Source organism: Calidris pugnax, unplaced genomic scaffold (genome assembly GCF_001431845.1).
Source record: "Calidris pugnax isolate Ruff unplaced genomic scaffold, ASM143184v1 scaffold99, whole genome shotgun sequence".
Classification (NCBI taxonomy): domain Eukaryota; kingdom Metazoa; phylum Chordata; class Aves; order Charadriiformes; family Scolopacidae; genus Calidris; species Calidris pugnax.
Genome location: NW_015090836.1, coordinates 211392 through 234373, shown reverse-complemented (window position 1 = coordinate 234373; position 22982 = coordinate 211392). Strand labels below are relative to the sequence as shown.

At 44.7% G+C, this 22982-nt stretch overlaps 1 protein-coding gene across 1 annotated transcript in view; it reads left to right on the top strand.

The window, feature by feature from the left end:
• The window catches only part of TENM4 (teneurin transmembrane protein 4), an 826730-nt gene that overhangs the window by 702141 nt on the left and 101607 nt on the right, over window positions 1-22982 (top strand). The window contains exons 16-17 of the mRNA XM_014941555.1: window positions 2566-2712; window positions 21025-21241. Of these exons, the coding sequence (XP_014797041.1) occupies window positions 2566-2712; window positions 21025-21241 (364 nt within the window). The remainder of the gene's footprint in view (window positions 1-2565; window positions 2713-21024; window positions 21242-22982) is intronic.

Genomic DNA, 22982 nt, shown 5'->3' with positions numbered 1-22982 from the left:
CATAAATTAGCTCTAGCATGGAAAAAATCAGAGTAAATGGTTAAAAGTTTGGCACTGTTGTAAGTAACTGAAGGCAGGATATTAAAATGGAAAATTTCAAGTAGCCTTGCATATAAATAGCTCTTCTGTAGTATATCAATACTAATATAGTATATAAATAACCAAAATACACACACAAGCATGTTCACACACACACATTGTATGCCCCTGCCCTCAGAATACGCATTTTAAAAGACTGAAATACAACAAATATGTTTGTAAATGAGATATTGATTTAAGATCCTTTAAAATGACTTTTTCATGTCACTTTTGTTCCTTTTTCCATTTGGTCCCTGTAAACCTGTGCCTTGTTAGAAAAACAATGCTAGAAAAGATGCGAAGTTCACCATTAAACAGTTCTTTAGTTAAAAGGCATTTCTGACCAGCATTGCCCCAGTGCAGGACACACAATGATGACATGATGTCTGACCCTCCTGCCTCATGCCAGATGTTGCACACCCACCTTTCAGTCCTCTTTGCTATCCTGTTGTAACCCTCTAGGACAGGATAAGTGTGTTTCACAAACCAACCTGTCTTAGGATAGAATCATAGCATTGTCTAGGTTGGAAGGGACCTTTGAGATCATGGAGTCCAACCATCAATGTAACATCAACAAAACCACCACTAAACCATGTCCCTCAGCACCACACCTTAAATACCTCCAGTGATGGTTCCTCAACAACTTCCCTGGGCAGCCCATTCTAATGCTTAAAAACCCTTTCAGTGTAACAATTTTTCTTAATACCCAATATAAACCTCCCCTGGGGCAACTTGAGGCTGTTTCCTCTTGCCCTATGGCCGGTTACTTGGGAGAAGAGACCGACCCCCACCACCCTACAGCCAGTCTTGCAAAGCTGGGGCCCTGAAGAAGCTCAAACCACGTGGCTGGATTGCACAACATACACATAAATAGAGAGGGTCTTAAAACAGGGTTCAGGAAGATTGGATTGTGTTCCTGAATGTTCATCAGACCCGCTGAATGACCTTGACAGTCACTTCAGCCCCTTGTGCTTCAGCTGTAAAATGTGGCTTACCTTTCTGACCACTTCTTGGCAAAGATTTTTGACCTCTGCAGGTAAAAAGCCCCCAGAACAGTATAAGCTGAGCAGCCCCCCCTCACACCGCTGCTTACTGCAGAAATTACTCTGCTATTTTCTCAGTGAGGGAAAAAAAGGCCAGATATCTCAGGGAGAGGCCATCAGATGAGAATATCAAACCCCAGTGAGCAGACTGGGAGCTTGGTTCTTCATCCTCCCTCAGTTTTATTGCCGATAAAAGATACGCCAGCCTCTGTGCTGGGCTCTCTCCCTCGTCAGTGGAGAGAAATGGGTGTTTCCAGAGCAGATTCAGCTCATCTAACGTACCCCAGGGGGTTTATTCCATGGACATGGACAGTCTTTTCCTCTGCTGACTGCAAGGAGGGTTGAAGGTATCTCTGAATTGTAAGCGAATGAGATGAATCCCACCCAAAATGACAACAGTAGAGAAATTAGGTGTTATCCAAATATTTTCTAGCATAGGAAGCGTCTTCACTCCCCAGCCAGCTTTGACTGCTTACCAGTCTGAGGTCTCAGTGTGGCTGAAAACCAGCTGCTTTGTCCCGCTGGGCGTTGGGAACTTTAACCCCCTGTGCAATGTAGGTAACCCCAAATCTTGGTCTTACAAAGCAAATGGGCATGTTTAGTTTGGAGAAGAAGAGGCTGAGGGGAGACCTCATTGCCCTCTACAACTACCTGAAAGGAGGTTGTAGAGAAGTGGGTGTTGACCTCTTCTCCCAAAGGAATAATGACCAGAGGAAATGGTCTGAAGCTGCAGCAGAGGCGGTTTAGATTAGATATTAGGAAGAATTAGATACTAGGAAGAATTGGAACAGGTTGCCCAGGGAAGTTGTGGCTGCCCCATCCCTGGAAGTGCTGAAGGTCAGTCTGGATGGGTCTTTGAGCCAACCTGTTCTAGTGGGAGGTGTCCCTGCCCATGGCAGGGGGGTTGGAACTCGATGCTCTTTAAGGTCACTTCCAACTCTAACCATTCTATGATTCTAAGAATTACTTTACTGAGAGAGTGGTCAGGCACTGGAATGGCCTGTCCATAGAGGTGGTGGAGTCACCATCCCTGGAGGTATTTAAGAAACGTGTAGACATGGCACTTCAGGGCATGCTCTAGTGCCCAAGATTGTTGGGATGGGTTTTTTTGTGCGTGTGTATGGTTGGACTCAATGGTCTCAAAGGTCCCTTCCAACCATGAAGATTCCGTGATTCTCTGAATGCTTTGAGAGACTCAAGAGGGCAGGAAGATCTCATTGCCTCCCTGAAGCTCACCGATTAGTGAGGCTGGGCTGTGAGGACCGCCTGGGAGACAGCAGCCCATTGAGTGCTCACCACCCTTCCCATGGCCAACTGGGACGGCTCGCTCCGGGCGGGAAGGCGGCGAGCGAGAGTGGAGAAATAACCTGAAGGCAAAAGGGAAGAAGCTGTTTAAAGCTTTGTCTTTGCGGTGCGTTTGAGTGTGTGGCTGTTTGCCTTGCAGAGGGATGCCCTGGCTTGTGCAACGGCAATGGCAGATGCACGCTGGACATGAACGGCTGGCACTGTGTCTGCCAGCTGGGCTGGAGAGGAACCGGCTGCGATACCTCCATGGAGACGGCGTGCGGCGACGGGAAGGACAACGACGGAGGTAGGACACGAGCACGTGCGGGGCGTCAGGCTTGGTGGAGCCTATAAACCTGGCAGGGTGAACAGGCAGCTGGGTTGGATTCCACCAGGCAGATATTGTTTTCTGGCAGCTGGTGGAGAGCAGACGGAGACGTCTGCCAGGCTGAGTCAGCCGGAGAGGGTTGGAATTCAAATGAAAGGGGTTTGGATTTGGGGATGCCGGGGCTGAGGAGGGAGGTTGGTTTATCCCTCAAATCAAGTCCACCTAGAAGAGAGCAGGCAGAGGCTCTGCTCTCATCCTGTCGCTCCACCCCAGCTCAAAAGTGACACGACGGGGCCACCTCAGACAGCAGACACCCCTGACTCTTCGAACTTTGGCCGCGCTGCCTGAGGTTTTCATCGAGGCTCTCTGGTAGGTCACTGCTGACTCGGGCTGGATGTTTTGCAGAAACTTAGAGGCTTCGGTGACTGATCCCCGTGCCCACAAGCCATCCAATCCCCCTCGAACCATGTTTTATTGATTAGGGTTCCATATGTAATGATGTCAGGCATGTGAATAATAGCTCGGCATAATGCAAACTTAATATTCAGAGTTATCTCATTACAAAGGAAACCCTGGTGCAGTGTGAAGGTTTGAATTAGAGGGCAGGAGATGAGATATTAAATTTAAGGCATAAGGGAGACTGCATAATTTGTTTTGTTGTCACTCAGCAAAAGGCTTTGTAAACCACAAGTCTGGGCCAGGACCCAGGCTGTGAAGTGGAGACTGCATTTCGCCAGCCTCTGTTTTATCATATTCACAAGAACAGTACATTTGAAAAAAAAATAATAAATAGCCAAGCCAAGACTGTGATTATCTGCTTCACAGCAACTGGGATTCTGATTGAATATTTAGAATACTTCTGCACATCTGGCATGGTAAATGGACCAAATTATCCCTGTAGAAAAGATGGAAAAAAATTGGAGGACCCTAGAAAGAATACACGCTATAAAACAAAGGTTGCTTTTTGCCTCACATGAAACTGAATATCACTGTGCTCGTCTTTCCTATTTATAGCTGACACAGGGCAGCAATAAAATTCATCACATCAGATGTGTAAAAATGTGGTAAATAGAGCCAAGGATAATCCCAGTTTCCATGGAAAAAAAAAAAAAAAAAAAAAAAAAAAAAAAAACAAGAGAAATGGAGAACCAAGCAGTGGGTGCAGGCTGTGGAAAGAGAGGAGAAAGCTGAGGACAAGGACAAACCTGAAGCACAATTGCACTGCTTCACAGCGTCTCCATAGGGTCAACATTTTGGATTCCCTTCTGCTTTGAATGGAATAATTGGGTTTATTCTGCAGAGCAAAGAAAAGTCCCCGTTTCAAAGAAAAAAAAAAAAAAAAAAAAAAGAATAACAAAAACCCTGTGAAGTTTTTAGGAAGAGAGAGAGGGAAGAAGGTGTAATCCAGCCGAACATACAGTGTAGGCCACATCTATAGAACATCAAAAAGAGTGTGACCAGACTCGGGGCAGGTTGGTGGAACCTCATCTCCTCGTACCTACCGATTCAAGGTGCTAACCTTGTAACTGGGTTACCCTCACCTTGAAACGAGCCGTTTGTCACCTTGCGAGCCTGCAGGACAGCAGATGTGGATGGGAGAGACAAAAGGCATCGACGTGTTTACAAGTCAGCACACATCAGCTGCTGACTTGCATTTGGTGAACTTGTGCAGAGCAGTGGTGCACGCAGCTAGAGCAGAGCAACTCACAGGCTGGAACATATTGCCTTGTGACAGTTTTATTCATGTGTCAGAGCCCACAAACGAGTGTTGACTTTCCTCTTGGTATGCTAAAAAATAAATAAATACACGTAGATGGTGTGCATTGCAGTTTACAAATAATCCATGTCACACACTATGATGTCCCTTTGATTTTGCTACATTACTGCTAAGGACTCTCCTCAGCTGGAAAGTGGAACAATGGAATAACTCTACCTTCTTGACTTGTTTTCTAAACATTTTTATGGATCATTTGTATTTGTAGGCTGAAATCTAGATTTTGAACCCCTGAGATGTAGGGGCATCAGCAGTGGTGAGGCACTTCTGCTTAGAAACCTGAGTTCCTTCTTTAGCATAAGGATTCAAATGTAGTTACATAGATTCATGAAGAAAGGCTGACTGTTTCCTAGTTTTCATCCTGATTTCTATAGCCAGACAGCTGGAGACACTTGTAGAATAATGTAGGTTGGAAGGACCTCCAGCAGTTTATCTAGCTCAAAGCAGGTCTAATTACACCAAGTTGCTCAAGGCTGTGTTGAGTCAACTCTTTAACACCTCCAAGGATGGAGATTCAACGTCTGTGGGCAACCTGCTCCAGTTTATGACCGTCCTTATAGCAAGTGTTTTTTTCCTAATATCTGATCATAATTTTCTGTATTCCAACTTAATGTCTGTTGCCCTTTGTCCGGCACCGTCTGAGACATCCTAGAGTATCCCAAGTGGCTTCTGGCTTCCCCTTCACATAGCTAGGACATCTAGAAGAGCATACATGTATATATGTTTCATGTGGGACAGCTGCCTTTGGATTTCTCAGATATCCAAAGCCAAGTCAAAGGACACTGGGCATCTGTGTTTAGGAAGCAGAATTGAGCCGGTATTTGATGCAGCCACACTTTGTCACCACAGACATTATACCTCAGGAAACTGAGGAGATGTGGGCCTGAACAGCCTCTTGCAAGAGTGTGTAGTATGTGTGTGGGCACTATGGCTTCTCCCTCTTTTGGGGTCATATTGCTCTCTCCAGAGTGAGGCCTTCTCAGGGGTGGAAAAATGTGGTTTATTTGACTGTTCACCATAAAGGATTTCAGGACTAATTGCTGAATTTGTCTTCATATGCACAGGAATGTAGGCAATGGAAATGAGAGTCATTTTGTGAGGCTTTAGAAGTTAAGTATCTGAGGTAGTGACTGTGGGTACCATCAGTGGAGAGAAACAGGTTTAGAGCATCATCTGTCTGAGCTATTTCAGATTTCACCTCGTAGGTGCCTGCTTTTGGTCAGTGGCCACTGCCTTTCAAGTCACTCTCTGCTCAGAGCACCGTCTCTTGAGGCTGAGACACCACGATGGGGCCATTCAGGCTTTGGGGGGATTTCCCTCTGCCCGGGCTCATCGGAAGCTGGTTCCTGCACTGTAGTATCAAGTGTCTGCTAATCAAGATCCTTGCAGCCGGAAATTCCTGAGGATAATGGGAGCTGAAGTCAGAATCTTTTTCATCAGATCCCAGCCTAATCATACCCCGAGGGAGACGGGTACCAAATTACAGGACGTGTTTGCCTCCTACATCTGGAGGCTGTTGAGATAAACAAAAAACAAGCTAAGCAAGAAGTCACTCAGAGAGAGAGAGACTCTGTGAAATGCAATCCCCATCCAGGTTAGAAAAACAGGTGTCTGGGAGAGCAGTCCCCTTTCCACACCCACGTGTCACTTGTCAAAGCTAACACTTGGGTTTCACACCCAGGTCCACTTTATTTACACGGTTAAACACACAGCCCGTCAACTTGAAAGGAGTTGTAGCAAGTAACTAAGAGCAGGTGACCATCCCGTGTCAGTCAAGGAAAAACACAGAGCTTTAACAATCTGGATAAAAGGCTAGGATTTTCACGTTTGACCTAAAAGGCCACCTGTATTGCAACAAATGGGAGGTGTTTCCATAAACTAAGCTGAGAAAAGTGATTCTTGCCTCTCTTTGGCAGAAAATAAACTCTCAAATTCATGGCTGCAAACACTCACTACCTGAGAGTAGTCCTTTCTCCCCCCAAACTGAGTGCTCTGTCATTTGCTTGAAGAATAGGAAGTTTGAAGGTTTAAAAGATCAAGGAAATTATCTTCTGTGACAAGTCCTAGAAGTGGAGTTAATGGCATTTGACAAAGCCTTGAGAAGAGGCTGATATTCCATAGGCTAAATATGGGCTCTGTGGCATTTGTTAGGAACAGAGTGTGCAGGAAAAATGGAGGGGAAGAGGAGAGGATATTCTGCATAGTCTCACAGATCTGCTGTTGGGCAGCAAAGCTGTGTTAACCATCTTTGCTCCGGAGAAATCATCCAAATGTGTGACTCCCTCCGTATTGAGAGCCAGAGCATCAGCCAATTCACCAATATCATTGTCTGGATGCACACCACTGTCCTGAACAACAGAATCACAGAATGATATAGGGTTGGAAGGGACCTCTGGAGATCATCTCGTCCAACCCCCCTGCCAGAGCAGGGCCACCCAGAGCAGGTTGCACAGGAACGTGTCCAGGTGGGGTTTGAATGTCTCCAGAGATGGAGACTCCACCACCTCTCTGGGCAGCCTCTTCCAGGGCTCTGCCACCCTCAAAGAAAAGAAGTTCCTCCTCATGTTTAGATGGAACTTTTTATGTTCAAATTTGCGTCCATTTCCTCTTGTCCTGTCACTGGGCATCACTGAAAAAAGACTGGCCCCATCCTCCTGACACCCACCCTTTAAGTATTTATAAGTGTTTATTTATAGGCATTGATTGCCTTTAAGTATTTATAAGCACTGAAAGCATAAGAGAATCACAGATACTAAACTAAATTACTCTTTTGGTCTAAAAGTTCTCTCTGATCAACACAGTAATTTCACTTTAGGTCCTTTGTTATTGTTTTGGGCTTCTCCAGAGTGGCTGGGTCTTCCAGATGGGGCAAAGCTTGCCGGTTCTCCAGGCAGCATCTTCCACCTTCTGCTTTGAACAATTCTGATTGTTCAACAGCTCCTGAGCTCTGCCCAAACAAAGTGAATCGACTGTACTTGTGAAAGGCAAGAGTCTTTCTCAGACGAAAAATATCTCTGGACTATAAATGTTCCCAATATTATCTAACCCTCCACATTCATTAGAGGTTGATGTTCGGTTGTCTGCTGTTCTCTGCTGCCTTTTCCCAATTTAAACAGTTCCAAGGGCTTTTGCTAGTGATTGCTGCAGGATAATTTAAATAGATAGATAGATGGATAGACAGACAGGTAGGTAAATAATCTTCCCAGTCAAATAATTCTATTAGTTATTCAAATACGTTAGGCCTATCCTAACGTATATTGCACACCATTGCATAGAAGTACAGCAATTTCATTTTTCTTACATGTCACCTGGTCAATGATCTTCCTTTGGGAGTGAAGAAAATAAACCATCCTGTTCTCTTTTTCTGCAAGAATTGTAGTGGTGAAGTATCTGCCCCTTGGTTGATGTCTTATTCACGACAGGTACATGCAATGCATTTAGCCCAGCACGGACACGGGGTTCCAATGTACCTGTGGCCACATTTTGCCTTTCCAAGTTCAATCTGTGCTCCACCAGATGCTCCCCAAGAGCCAGCAGGTGGAGCAATCCCTATGCTACCCTCCCTTCTGTCCTCCTGGGCCAGAACAACTAAAAGGTGCCTTAATCTTCAAGCCCTGGAGCTATGAGCAGGTCAGAACCACCGAGCCACTGCACACGGGATTTGTTCCTTTCCTTGAAGCCCTCAGTGTTAGTTATTGCTGCCACTGGGAACCAGCTCTCATTTCAGAGACCGTGTAACGCAGGAATGGGTTCTCTGAGGCAAATCAAGATGATCAAGAGACTCCTTGAAGATCAAGAAGCATCTCCTCAGGAGGAAAGGCTGAGAGACTTGGATCTGTTCAGCCTGGAGAAGAGCAGACTGAGAGGGGATCTCATCAACGCTGAGCAATATCTAAAGGGTGGGTGTCAAGAGGATGGGGTCAGACTCTTCTCAGTGGTGTCCGGTGGCAGGACAAGGGGCAGTGAGCACAAATTGGAACACAGGAATTTCCATCTCAACATGAGGAAAAAATTCTTTAGTTTGAGGGTGGCAGAGCCCTGGAAGAGGCTGCCCAGAGAGGTGGTGGAGTCTCCTTCTCTGGAGGTATTCAATACCCACCTGGACGCATTCCTGTGCAACCTGCTCTGGGTGGACCTGCTTTGGCAGGGGGTTGGAATAGGTGATCTCCAGAGGTTCATTCCAAACCCTACGGTTTTGTGGTTCTGTGAAATCAATGCTGTTTAACCGTACCACAGCCCATTGGTACAACTCCACAGGGTAATGCTTTGTGTCTTGCTTGCCCCATTCAAGGCAGTGCTTGTAGTAAGGTGGAGACTTGCATAACGCTTTGGGACAGCAGCATTTCAAATTCTTTGGCAAGAGAAATTTTGGCTCTGCACGCTGGCCTTCTTAACACCCATGTGTCCACCATCTGTCCACCACATGCCAAAGAACACATTAGAGAGCTGGCAGGAGTCCGCATTGCTCTTTGCCAGTACGTAGGGTTACACCTGAAGGCAGCGTCAGGGTTGTAAAGGGAATTGTAAAGAATCCAGGAGAACCCCAGAACGCAAACCTTTGTCTTTGCAGATGCTGGAGCTGCAGACCAGGTGGTGGGGTACCTTCAGATATTTTCTTTTTCTTTTTGCAGGCCGTTATGAACCTTTACTTCATGCCTGCAAGGCTTTTATAGCACGAGAAGATTGTCTCCTGGGCATGGTGTGGGAGCTGTCTGCTTCCTTGAAACCATAAAAAATGATGCATTAATGTGCTTGCTACATTTATGAAGGGAAGTGTTGAGATCCGAACGCACCTGGGAAAACAGCCGTCATAAATTAGCATTTACCATCACAGATAGATCCAGTCAAACAACAGGGTCATCTTGGAGGAACCACAAACCACTGCTAAAAAGATGAGAGAATTTTTGCTGTACCTGAAAATATTGGCTCTAATGCGTTATAAATCACCCAGCTTCTCTTCCCCTCTGTTGGGATGACTGCTAATCAAGCTTTCCTCAAGTTAGGAATTCACATTTCCAGGTTTCAGCTCTTTGTTGCTGCTGTGTTGGATGGTGACACTTGGGTGTCACCTGCTGCCTGCTGTTAGCACAAGGGCTGTTGGGAGGGTGGTGTGAACCCGAGCATCTCAGCATCCAGAGGCAGGTGTTGGTTGTGCCGTTACTGAGGATGATGTGTTGTGACCTGAGGGTCTGGCCGTGGCTGTGGATGGTCTTGACAGCTTGGGAGAGTTCCTGGTACTTTTGACTAGTCCTTAATGAAATGCTTTTGATTAATAGATTCAGAAAGAAGCCATGAAAGTTGTCCCCTGTGTCTAAAGAAACGTAGCATTGTCTGCTGAAACGAGGGAAGTTACTGATGGGAAGGAGACGCTGCTGGTATATAAGATGTAACAAAAGGTGACATGAACCATCTTCAGAAGAGACAGGCTTGGACACGCATTTCACAAACCATTTCTGTACCTGAAAAGATGCTTAAACAGAGGTTGGGCACCAATGCTAAATTCAGGAAAGCTCTGCCAGACTTGCGTTACCACCTGAGGCAAACTCTTGCCTCCCCTTTGGGGCAGAAAGTCCCCTTAGAAACCTACAGTTTTGCCCCTGAGTGTGCTCAGGGTGCATAGAGTGCATGGCCAGTTGACCAGGATTTAGGAAACATGCCTAGGTCTGAGTTATCTGAGACCACTTTCCAAGCTGTGCTCAGAAGATTGCCTGAATTGCCTTGAATTCAATCAAAGAATACATTAGGGTGAACTTTGCAGCAGCCGCTTAACACTTAACAGCACTTGCCAGGAAAGCGAGAGACCTTGGTGATAAGGATATCTCAGCTGCTGAGGGTGTGAACCCGTTGCTCCCAAAAGAATTTTCTAAGCTCTGAGTCTTTTTTTTTTCCTCATAAGAATCACTTTTGAGAGTTGCTTTGGCTCCTGAAGGAGGCAGTTTTAGGTACGATATTGCATGACCATGGTCGGGTTAAGCAACCTGGACTTGCTGCCCGGTCTGGAAGCCAGTCCTTGCTCTGCTGAGAAGGTACCTCACATGCCTTTCTCAGCTTCATTAATTTCACTCCCAACATAGATTGCCTCGTTTCTGTGCTGCTTTGCTAGTCATGCAATCCTTAAGTCCTTTTGTTAAAAGCCTGCCTGGAGAAAGGAAGAATCCCAAGAAGCTGCATCAACTGTATCCTCCAGAGCAATGATGAGGTGGGGGATGCTGTGAACTTGTAGAGCTTAATCACATTATTATAGCTCTGGTTCATGCCCAGCTAGTGGTGATTAACATGTGTTTTCTGCCATTTGCTTCTTCCTTTTTTCTTCTTTTTCTTTTCAGATGTTTTGTTAAACGAGAAAGTAGGTCTGGAGTAGGATCATGGAATCATAGAATGGTTTGGGTTGGAAGGGACCTTAAAGATCATCTCATCCCAACACCCCTGCCCTGGGCAGGGACACCTCCCACCAGAGCAGGTTGCTCAAAGCCCCATCCAACCTGGCTTTGAACCCCTCCAGGGATGGGGCATCCACAGCTCCTCTGGGCATCTTGTTCCAGGTTGGACTTTTTGCAAAATATTCCACGATGGACTTTTTGCAAACTATTTCTGTAGTGACTAGCTCTGCAGAGCTCTGCTCCTGCACTAGAGTCCAAGGAGCCCTGTAATTCAAATATATGATTACCATTACATGTGACTATATTATTTTGAACTTGCAAACATGTGCTGAGCACTTGGAGAAAGATGTGAGGACAATTCTTTTCCCAGGCACCCAGCAACCTAATTCAGCCAGGATGCAACCAGCGAGAACCTTATTCAGGCAAAATCAAAACAGAGCAGGTGGGACAGAAAGAGCAAAGAGAACATTAATAGCTAACCTGATACAGGGCGTTGACAGTCACATCGCTATTGTCCCTCACTTTTGTGGGTTTTTTCCCTTTGATCCCTTATAGAGGGGCCCAAAAGCTACAACTCTTTTGTCGAATGGGTAAAATTGTTCTCTGCAAAGCGCTGGCGTAAAACCTATTTATTCCCCAGATTCAATTGAAGTAAATTGAGTGTCAGTCCTCAGCTCAGGGCAGAACGTCATTACTTCTGCAAACCTTCTTCAGCACAAACATTCTCAGGAACAATAACTTATGTTTTGTGTGGAAGTGCATAACCATTCCTTTCAACTCTTCCTTCACCAGACTTTAGACTGGAGCTGAGAGGGGGAAAATCTGATTTGCTGAAGGATAAAGCTAGCACTTCGTTAACTTTGCCTTTGAGCAGCTGCATTTTAAACCCTCCCCATCCAAACTCCCCCAGTAACACAAGACAGAGAGTGTCCCCACAAAAAGTGATAATATCACCTGGTGAATGGCACAGAAAGGAAAGTGGAAGGTAAGAAATGGATGAGGAGAGAGACACAATTATTTGTGTACTCAGTACACTTTGTGCTTTCATTGGCAAGGAAAATACTCCTGAAAGACAATCACGAATCACAGAATGGTTGGGCTTGGAAGGGACCTCTGGAGATCAGCTGGTCCAACTCCCTGCCAAAGCAAGGTCACCCAGAGCAGGTTGGACAGGAAAACATCCAGACGAGTTTGGAATATCTCCAAAGAAGGAGACACCACCACTTCTCTGGGCAGCCTGTTCTAGGGGTTTTATTGTTATTTTTCATTCTAGTTTTGCTTTGCCTAAAGCTCACAGAGGCGCTTCTCGCTGCAGTCAGCGGCAAAAAAAAATCTCCTGATCTTCAGTGGGAGCAATCCTTGAGTTTGTCATGTGCACTCTCCCAGCTTTACCTTAACAAGGCTCCTTAGGCTCACCTCCTCCTGCCTGCCCGTGTGTCCAGGGTTCCCGATGCGCGTCACGCTCCACAGGATGCTCTCTGCCTACAAACAGGTCCATCCCTACCTGTTGCCTGCCTGTTCCAGCCCGACACTTGACATGCAGCACCTGCCAGAGCCTGCTTAAACACATAATAACACCTCTGGCTGGAGGTTATTTGCATTCCGTTGTTGATGTTAGCGTGACGGATTTTTGTTGCAGCATCCATAACTCTGTAGAAATGTTCAATTATTCAACCCCAGCGAGCTAAGACGCTGCCCATTAAATCAGCCAACACAATTGTGGGGCCATGAAAAGTCACAGCTAATTTGAAATTTTATTAGCTCTCGGCTGATCTTGTTTACTGCAGAAGCAGTCTCTCAAAACCAGCCCTCTGCTTCTGTACAAAACTCTTAATCCTTGACACCTTGTTGGTGCTGCGTGGTGGTGGGTGAGGGCCTTGGAAGCTAAACCGCGTGGGACTTGAAAGAGGAATGACACTGCAGTGGGATTTGTGAACGCTCTGCAGCCAGTGAGTGCAGCAGCAACCCCAGGAATGCGGGGACAGAAGCCTCATTGCTGCTGGATAGTAATTATTTTGCAGGATGCTAGTGGTTGTCAATGTGACAATTAGTTTTTGTTCTGGATAGGGAATGCGTCACACTCACAGAATCATAGAATAGAATCATAGAATGGTTTGGGTTGGAAGGGACCTTAAAGATCATCCAGTTCCAACCCCCTGCCCTGGGCAGGGACACCTCCCACCAGACCTCGTATCTCAAAGCCACATCCAGCCTGGCCTTGAACCCCTCCAGGGATGGGGCAGCCACAGCTTCTCTGGGAAACCTTTGCCAGTGTCTCACCACCCTCAGAGTAAAGAATTTCTTCCTGAGATCTCATCTAAATCTCCCCTCTGTCAGTATAAAACTGTTACCCGTTGTCCTATGGGTCCAGTCCCTGATCAAGAGTCCATCCCCATCTCTCCTCTTGGACCCCTTTAGGGATTGGAGGGGGCTGTAAGGTCTCCCAGAGCCTTTTCTTCTCCAGGCTGAACATCCCCAACTCTCTCAGCTTGTCTTCACAGCAGAGGTGCTCCAGCCCTTGGAGCATCTTCAGGGCCCTCATCTCCTCGTACTTTAGAAGTAAGGGAAAAGATCTGCCTCTCCTGATAAGCAATGGTGTTAAACAGACACTGGTTTTCCTGTCAGTTCATGGCTGGTTGCTTGCCTTAGGATTGAATCCATTCCTAGCAAAGGAGGCTTTCAGGGAAGCTGAAGAGTCTGGACATGAAGGTTTACAGACAAGGAAGACAATCATATAAGGCCCCTTTAGCTACTCCTACCTGACCCATCCTGCATGCTCAGGTGGAAAGGAGTACATCCCATTTAACCAGCCCCCTGGTAGGTGTGGTGCTTACCATACCAACCTTCTTTCTGTGAGAACACGACTGGAGCAGGTTCAGTTTATTTGTTGGGGGTTTTTTGAGAAGAAAATTACTTTTGGCTTGGATCCTGCAAATCCTTGTGTGGTAAATACTGAAGCTGTGGTGGGCAGAGTAAGCAAGACACAGGCCTGAGTCCTTCACACTGACCCTGGTAGTTCCAGATACCCAAAATTTCTGGTTGGTTTGGGTGGCTGTATTTTTTTGTATGCTATTGAAATATCATAAAGTGCACGATTTTCAGAAAGTGATGGGTCACGAGCAGTGTTTGAAAGCCAAGTAATTTTAAGTCATTTTAAGTTTGGGATCCAAATGACTGTGTAAGGGAAGGCCATTATGACATTGATTATCATGTGAAACTCCTTCTGAATAAGGTCAACGTTCAAATCTGTTGTCACTATCTAAGGTAGCTGTCTGAGTTTCTATAGTGAGAGTGTTTAAAACCATTTCATACTAGTTGTTTTACAGCTGGTATTAAGCAAGTGTCATGCTTGTTGGGCCAGGTTCCTGCTCAAGAAGGCTCAGGTAGCTTCAGATTCTCCTGAAGCAATCCTTGCATGGAGGAAAGGCTGAAAATACACTAAAGATAAAGATCTTTAATGAAAATTGTGGTTATTTCATCAGGTTTTGCTGGCACTTCAGAGCCCTTTGAGACTAGTACAAACTTTTTGTGAACTGAAAATAAAAAGGCAGTCTCTGCTCCCAAAGAGTTTACAGTCTAAGGTACTGTTTGGAAGAGCTCACTAATGAGATTGGTGGATTTGCAATCTTTAAAATGGGATAGAACATCTTTCTAAAAACAGTATTTCAACTCTACCTACAAGAAATGAGCTAGATGCAGTAATCCCAAAGTAAAACCGACTGTCTGGTGATACACAGACTGCAGATTATCTGATCAAAGTGGACTTGGTCGCCTAAAAAATAATGTTAACTGAATAAATTAGTGCTGCTTTATCCTATATGGCAGGAAAGGAACATTTTCTGCTGATCCCATTCATTGTCCTTCATGTCTGTTCCTCTTTGAAGAGAATGACACAGGGCTCACAAGATGACCTCAGCAGTCCCATCAGCCTTACTTATTCTATGATTGCATGATTCATAGTTAAAGATGCAACCTATTGATCATATAGAATCATAGAACCTTCAAGGCTGAAAGGGACCTTTCAGATCGAGTCCAACCATCAACCTAACACTGAAAAAAAGCATCAGTAACAAATGTCCCACAGCATCCGATCTGCCCATCTTTTAAGTACCTCCAGGGATGGTGACTCCACTACTTCCCTGAGCAGCCCATTCCAATGCTTGATAACCCTTTCAGTGTAAATTTTTTTTTCCTAATATCTAATCTAAACCTCCCCTGCTGCAATTTGAGGCCATTTCCTCTTGAGACCATTTACCAGATGTTTGGTATCATCAGCAGACTTGCTAATGGTGCATTCAACTCCTGCATCAAGATCATTGACAAATGCATTAAACAGGACTGGCCTTAGGATTGACCCCTGAGGAACACCTCTGATCACTGGTCACCAGCCAGATGTAGCCCCATTCACTACAACCCTTTGAGCTCTGCCCTTCAACCAGTTCTTCACCAAGTGCACTGTGGACCCACCCATCCCACAGCTGGACAACTTGTCTAGAAGGATGCTGTGAAGGACAGTATCAAAAACCTTACTAAAATCCAGAGAAACTACATCCACCGCCTTCCCTTCATCCACTGGGCGAGTGACCTTATCCTAGAAGGATATCAGATTAGTTAAACAGGACTTTCCCTGTGTGAACCCCTATTGACTGTCCCTGATTTTTCTTTAAATGCCTTTCAATAGTTCTCAGTATAATTTTCTCTGTAATTTTTCCAGAAGCTGAGATTAGACAAACTGGTCTGTAGTTCTCTGGGTCTTCCTCACGTCCTTTATGTAGATTGGAATAACATTGGCTACTTTCCAGTCAGCAGGGACCTTATTTCATGGTTTTACACAAAGAAGTTGTAGAGAAGAGTTTTATTTTTGGCAAGACTGCCAGCCTGGTTGTTAAGGATACGTGTGTCTATATAGTGTGCATAAAGTGTCTCAAAGATGGTAAAAGTCTTATTACATGGAAATAATAGGGAACACAAGAGATGTTTTAAAATCTGGCTCAGTGACAGATCTCCAAATTAATTTGTTAATTGATGGGCATCCATGATTGAAGCTGTTTCTGAAGGGATCCCTTGGAACCACTTGTTGTATGCATCCCTATTCAGCATTTTTATCATTGTCTTAGCACGTATTTTAAATCTCTCCTGGTAAAATCTTCAGGTCACCTGAAGCTTGGTATGGTGGCAAATAATGTACCCAGATCATTTTGATACAGAGTGATCTGACTCACATCGCTACAAGGTCACAATCAAACAAAATGTGTCTTAATGCAGCAAAATGCAAGATAATACCCCTGGGAACAAGGAGAGTGTGTTATACGTAGGGCTTGGGAGACACTTGAAAAGCAATGACTCAGAACAGGATTTAGAGGTCACTGGAGATAATTGTCTCAACATGAGTTCTCAGTGCAAGGCTGTTGTTAAAAGGCTACTGTGAACCCTAGAAGTATTAAAAAACCCCAAAGCTGGGAAGTGGTCTCATTTGTGCCCAATGTTGCTGCCACGGTTCTGAGTCCAGTTCTGGTGCCCACACGTAACAAAAGATGGGAAATTACTGGAAGAAGATCAAAGGATGCCACGCACCAAAAAAAATCCAGCAGCTGGAAAACAAACCTTAGGATGGGAAGTTTAATCTTCCTAAGCCGTTTGGAGAAAAGGTTTGGAAGGGATTGTTGCTCTGTGTGGAGGGACTTGCACTTGGACAAGACATCTGAGCATGCGGGGCAGAAGGAAATGTTGTAACCTTGAAGACAAAGGCAAAAGAAGGTCCAGTGGCGGGATATTGGGAGTTAGACAAATTCAACCTTGAAATAAGACGCAGTTTCCTAGCAGTAATTAAGCATTTGAATAGCTTACTGGAGGAAGTGGTGGACTCACTGGAATCAGCTGTCTTTGATATATGAGGTATCTTTCTAAAAGACAAGCTTTAATCCAGTTCAGGGTGGGGTGGAGGGAAGGAACAGCCTGTGTATCAAAGAGGTCAGACAAGCTGATCGTGGTACCGTCTTTGATCTTAAAGCATATGAATTGCTGTAATCCCTCTACACAGGACTTTCAACCTTGCATGGAGATAACTCAGCAACACATCTCTGGTCTGAAGCACCACGGTCATATTTCAGCCATATGTAGAGTAAAGGAGCTGCCACTTTTTAAAGCCAAGAGCTGTGTAAACATGACCATAACAGAGAACTTACCATGCTGTGTATCTGTGCTCTGGGAGCCACCGGCTTTAGGAATCCATGCACGGGTCATGGGTCTCTGTGGCTTTGCTGGTACAAATCTTGGGGTGCAGAAGCCACTGATCCCACGTTCACCTCCTCCTGTTACCTCTCTCTGAAAATTTTGCAATGAGTTCTAGGGAAAATTCACCTTTAGGCTTTATAAATTTCAAAAGTGTTTTGTATTATGACTTCATATTGTTCTCTGAAATCATAGAATCATAGAATTGCCCAGGCCAGAAGGGACCTCCAAAGGTCATCTAGTCCGACCCCCCCGCAGTCAGCAGGGACACCCCCAACTAGACCAGGTTGCCCAGGGCCTCATCGAGCCTCTCCTTGAATATCTCCAGGGAAGGGGCCTCAACCACCTCCCTGGGCAACCTGTTCCAGTGCTCCACCACCCTCACACCTTGCCATAGTTTCCTTTGCTGCTGGTGCTGCCTTCCCCCATTTGATTTTGTCTGTTTCAACCATTAAAGCATGAGTTTTATTTTGCTCTAATTTTATTTTCTATTAATCCATGCAGGTCCCTGAATGCCATTCCCTTCATGGGTAGGGAGCTTCTGGCTGATTTTACTTTATCCTTACTCTTCTGATGAACCCAGTGAGAGGTCTCAGGGCATGAGCAGTCATAGCTGTGTACAATTTCATTATACCTCCTTACAATTCACTGTAGGGCACCACTTGGATCACTTGTGGACCATACAATAAAAAACACAAGAAAACAATATTCAGATGGAGACATCATTATTTATGATCTGGGTTTTAACTCAACTCTTGCTGTTCTCCATGTCTCAGATAAAATGGCCTTTATGTGTTTTTAAGCTAAAGAAATGCTTTGCCCTGAAACTGCTGATGGTATTGGAGGCAGTTGAGTAGCTAAACCCCATTTCAGCTCTTGAGGACCTTAATGGCTTTAAGATGTCAACGACAAACCTCTCTGGTGTAATTGCCCCCAACTTGTTCCAGACAGGCCTGAAACACATTAGTTGAAAGGCTTATCTGCACATGAGTCCTCGGCGTTCCCACCTGTATAAAACATTGTCCTCTGCATCTGTTCTTCAAACATTTATCTACTGTTTCCTGCAAAGACAACATTTCTTTGCTGTCTTGCAGCTTCAGGTCCCAAAACGTATTTCTGATGCCTGGAATAAGGACAGGGTAATGAAGAAGGATGGTACAGCTGGTTTTCTGTCCTCTCCACAGAGTGTCTGTAGCCTTAGCAGACATTATTAGTGTGGGGGAGAAAATGACAACATTTTATCTTGCTTGAAACTATAGTCAATATAGTAACAGGGCTGGTTTGCTGTTTCTTTTCCATCTTGTTTTTTTTGTTTTGTTTTTTTGTTTTTTTTTTTATTAGGTAGCTATGGATAAGCATATCCCATCTATACAGGTCTTTATTCTGGGAATGATCTCTCAAACTCCATCTGAGATTTGACCTTCCAGAATCCTACTGGCCTAATCGTCTGCAGCAAGTCATTTTTTTGATGGGCAAATAAAATGTAATTAGTTCTCTTTCATTATCACTAGTCATCAAGAGAAAAGGCAGATGGGTAGGTTTTGTGCCTGAGCTGATAAATTTTTGTGGCAATTTTGCAAGGAGTTATAAAGATGTAGCGATATCAGAACAGACATAGGTAAGGATAATGGATGGGATTTTCTAAAGCACTTTAGCTAATATAACACTGCTCCCATTATCATTAATGGCAGGTGCAGGGCACTTGTGAAAATGACTCATGGTGTGTGTGTCTACAAGGCACAGATATTCATCGTGCTTTGACCCACACATACACTGGAAGCTCTGGGAACCCAGAACAGGCTTATTTTGTTCAGTTTTCTGTGTATGGGAAACCACTTAGAATCACAGAATCGTAGAATGGTTTGGGTTGGAAGGGACCTCAAAGATCATGTAGTTCCAACCCCCTGCCATGGTCAGGGACACTTCTCACTAGACCTGGTTGCTCAAAGTCCCATCCAACCTGGTCTTGAACACCTCGAGGGATGCAGCATCCACAATTTCTCTGGGCAACCTGTTCCAGTGCCTCACCACCCCCACAGTAAAGAATTTCTTCCTGATATCTAATCTAAATCTCCCTTCTTTCAGTTTAAGACTATTCCCCCTTGTCTATCAGTCCACTCCCTGATCAAGAGTCCCTCCCCATCTCTCCTGTAGCCCCCTTTAGGGACTGGAAGGGGCTATAAGGTCTCCCCGGAGCCTTCTCTTCTCCAGGCTAAACAACCCAAACTTCCTCAGCCTGTCCTCATAGAATAGGTGCTCCAGCCCTCTGAGCATCTTCATGGTCCTCCACTGGACCCCATTGATATTTTATAGCTCTAAAATCTTCCAAGAAGGCCACAGGTATATCTCAACAGAATCCTAGTCCATGACGTGTAAGCCATCATTAAGTACTACAGCAATAATAACAGATCAGATTCTCATCCTACTTGTATTAAAGTAAATTCAAAGTAATGGGAATAACATTAGTGAAAGGACTTCTAATTCATACTGGTGTAACTGGGATGAAACTGAAGCTGATGATACATAAGAATAACAAACTGGCTTGTTTTAATTTACTGCTTCTTTGAAATAGAAAACACATTTTCCTGACAACTCCAAATCTCATCCTGCTTCAGGAGAGACCTAGGGACAGTTTTGCTTTCCAAGCACATTCATTTCTTGCCTTAATGCTGAAACCATCAGTAGGATGCTAAATATAAAGGAGGTTTCTCTGATAGACTACACTGAGACCAGCTGCTCATTTCACATAGGTCTTTGAACAGCCATCACATGGTAACAATTTTCATTCCCTATCGAAGTGCCTTGCTTAAACTGATGAGTTGGAAGTGAAGGGCTCCGTATCCCATTACCCCAGAACAAAAACACCCAGCTCCCTTATCTGATTTAAAGATCCATCTCAACTACACGCTAACAACTTTTATTTCTAAACGAGATGCTTCATCAAACCTCTTCTGAACGTTTGGGGGTTTTTTTGGATTTCCTTTACCGTCACCACTTTTTACTAAGCTGTTGGCAATGAGCAGTGGCATCTCAGAATGAACTGGGGAACTCTGCTGTGGCTCTGGAGGGAGAATCATAGAATCAGAGAATGCTTTGGGTTGGAAGGGGCCTTAAAGATCATCGAGTTCCAACCCCCCTGCCATGGGCAGGGACACCTCCCACTAGATCAGGTTGCTCAAAGCCCCATCCAGCTTGGAGGAACTAGGACTGCCTGTGTGTTTGATAACTTGACAGATATGCAAACCCTAATTTTGCTAGACTACACTTGCCAAGATTTTGTCGTATGTGTCCACTGCTATTCTTCTTGTTATTATTAATTTAATGGTGCTGAAAGTACAAGATTTATATCCTGAGAGTTTGAGATCAACTGTTACTCTGTGTCTGCATGGAATAAAAGTGACAAAGGCCAAAAGAGACCCAACCTTCTTTCCTTCCAAATCTCCTTTCTCATCCATCTAGCCTGAATCTTTAGTGGGTCGCATGCATAGATCTCTCTGTAACCATGGCTTTCTTTACTATTTAGTCCTGCTGAAGGTAACCCTGATGACTTTGGTGTGATGCAATGTTGTCTGTGGGCAACAGGACCAATGTACAAAAGCCATTGGTATATGCACAGGGAAAAAACCACCATCAGGGGCTCTGGAGTTATCTGAGTGACTGAGATGAAAAATGCTTTATCCCAGAACCAGCCTCAATTATGTTTTTTTTAACGTCTAATCTCATGTGTTTGTATATGTTTTTATATAAACGCATATTAATGCATATTTGAGGTTCTTTATTGGGGTTTTAAGGAAACATGCCTTACTCTGTGCACATTTCTCTGTTGTGTGCACTGGATAAAGTTACTCTGAAGTCTGAAACGCTCCATGTTTCCATGGATCTAAGCTCTTCCTTACCCTTCTGCAGATGGCCTGGTGGATTGCATGGACCCAGACTGCTGCTTGCAGCCACTGTGCCACGTCAACGCCCTATGCCTGGGCTCCCCGGACCCCCTGGATATCATCCAGGACACACAAGCCCCTGTCTCCCAGCAGAGCTTGCATTCGTTCTACGACAGGATCAAGTTCCTGATTGGCAAGGACAGCACTCACGTCATCCCAGGAGACAACCCCTTTGAAGGAGGGTAAGTGAGTTTTGGTTTTGATTCAGTAAGAGGTAAAGCGTGAACCACTTGGCCGTGTGAAGATGGGGAATGGCAGCAAATGGAGAACATGGACTCTGCCTAAGGGAAGTGGGTATCTGAAGAATTTTGTAGTTGATGTAATTCTGCTGACTGTCTCCTCCTCTGGAATGTCCTACCAGCCAGGAAGGCAAGATGCTTCCCTCCCAACTTGGACAGTTGCATCTTTCCTCCCTTCTCTTATTTCAAGGAGTGAAAGTTCATCAGGGCTTTTCCAGTTCAAGTGACTTGTCATTTTCCAGAAGTATCTAGTAAACACCATGGAATCATAGAATCATGGAATGGTTTGGGTTGGATGGGACCTTAAAGATCATCTAGTTACAACCCCCCTGCCATGGGCAGGGACACCTCCCACTAGAGCAGGTTGCTCAAAACACAAATGGCAGAACTTCTTCCACTGACAGCACCAAAAGAGGGGAAAACTAGAATGAGGGAATTGAGTCACCAGCTGCATGGTTGCAAACTGTTGTACTTCCTCAGCGTTCTGAAGATTGAGGGTTCTGGATACTGAACAGTCTGGGCTCTGCACTAAACGTTAGAACAGGGAGTTCTCTGCTGTCCGTTGTTGTGATTTGTTGATGTAAAATCGGGCCTCAAAATATGAAATAGATTTTGCTCACAATTTCACTCTTCTGATACATTTAGGGTTGCAATTCCTCAGCTGAGCTCACAGACAGAAGCCTTTCCACAGAGGACTCTGGTATCAGATCCAGGTGTCTCTGTTCCAACAGGTAGAGAGGTTTGGCAGACACACATCTGTGTTTAATGAACTTTTCCATACAACTAAAAAACTATGGGAGTCTTCATACATGGATGATAAAAATTGCAGCTTCTCTTTACGGGCCACTTGCATTCAGTAGCACACAGAAGTGGAGGAAAATAGTGGGAAATTCTCATTTTTGCAGTGAGTTTGTTTCTGGGAGTGCCAGCAGAGGACCAGCAGAAAGCCTGTGTCATTTCAGACCACATAAACTCCCAACAGGAGTTACACACATTTCACAGATCTGATGGTACATCTCTGTGTAGGAAGGAATTACTAACCATCTGGAGACGTCCTGCCAAAGGAAGATTTGTGATTGAAAAAGGAGCACCTGCTAGAATAAAGTTTTATCTGGCATATAGATCACTGCAGTGAGGGGAATGCAAAGATTCAAATCAATAGGAAGGGTTTTCATGATTGCTTTTTATTAACTGCAGTGAAATTAATAAATGGGGCTCCTTGTTCCATTTAAGTTAACACAAAGAATCATACAGAGATAGCGATGATTTATGAGGTTGCTGTTCTTAAAATATCAACTTAGGGTGTGCATCGCACTAAATAGGGTGTGGATCACTAAATATGGTCCACAGATATGTCACCTCAAGCTGCGATTGTGTTGCATCTCTCAAGCTAAATATCTTGACTCATCACAAGAGCAGTTGCAAGTAGCAGTGAAGGACCTCAAGCAGAAGGTATGTTTTCCCCTGAGAGAGCATCACAGCACGCAGTCCGGGCTTATCGGTCTGTTGGGTTGCTAAAAATGCCATTACTCTTTTGGAATGTTAAAAGACATCATGCATTCCTGTTAGTTCTTAAAGATCCTACAGATCTGGATAAAATCAACCATTGCAAGTGTTTTCTGCTTACTTGGCTCCTCTTTGTAGTTTCCATTGTCTTTTTTCACCGCCTAGAAAGCTGAACCTT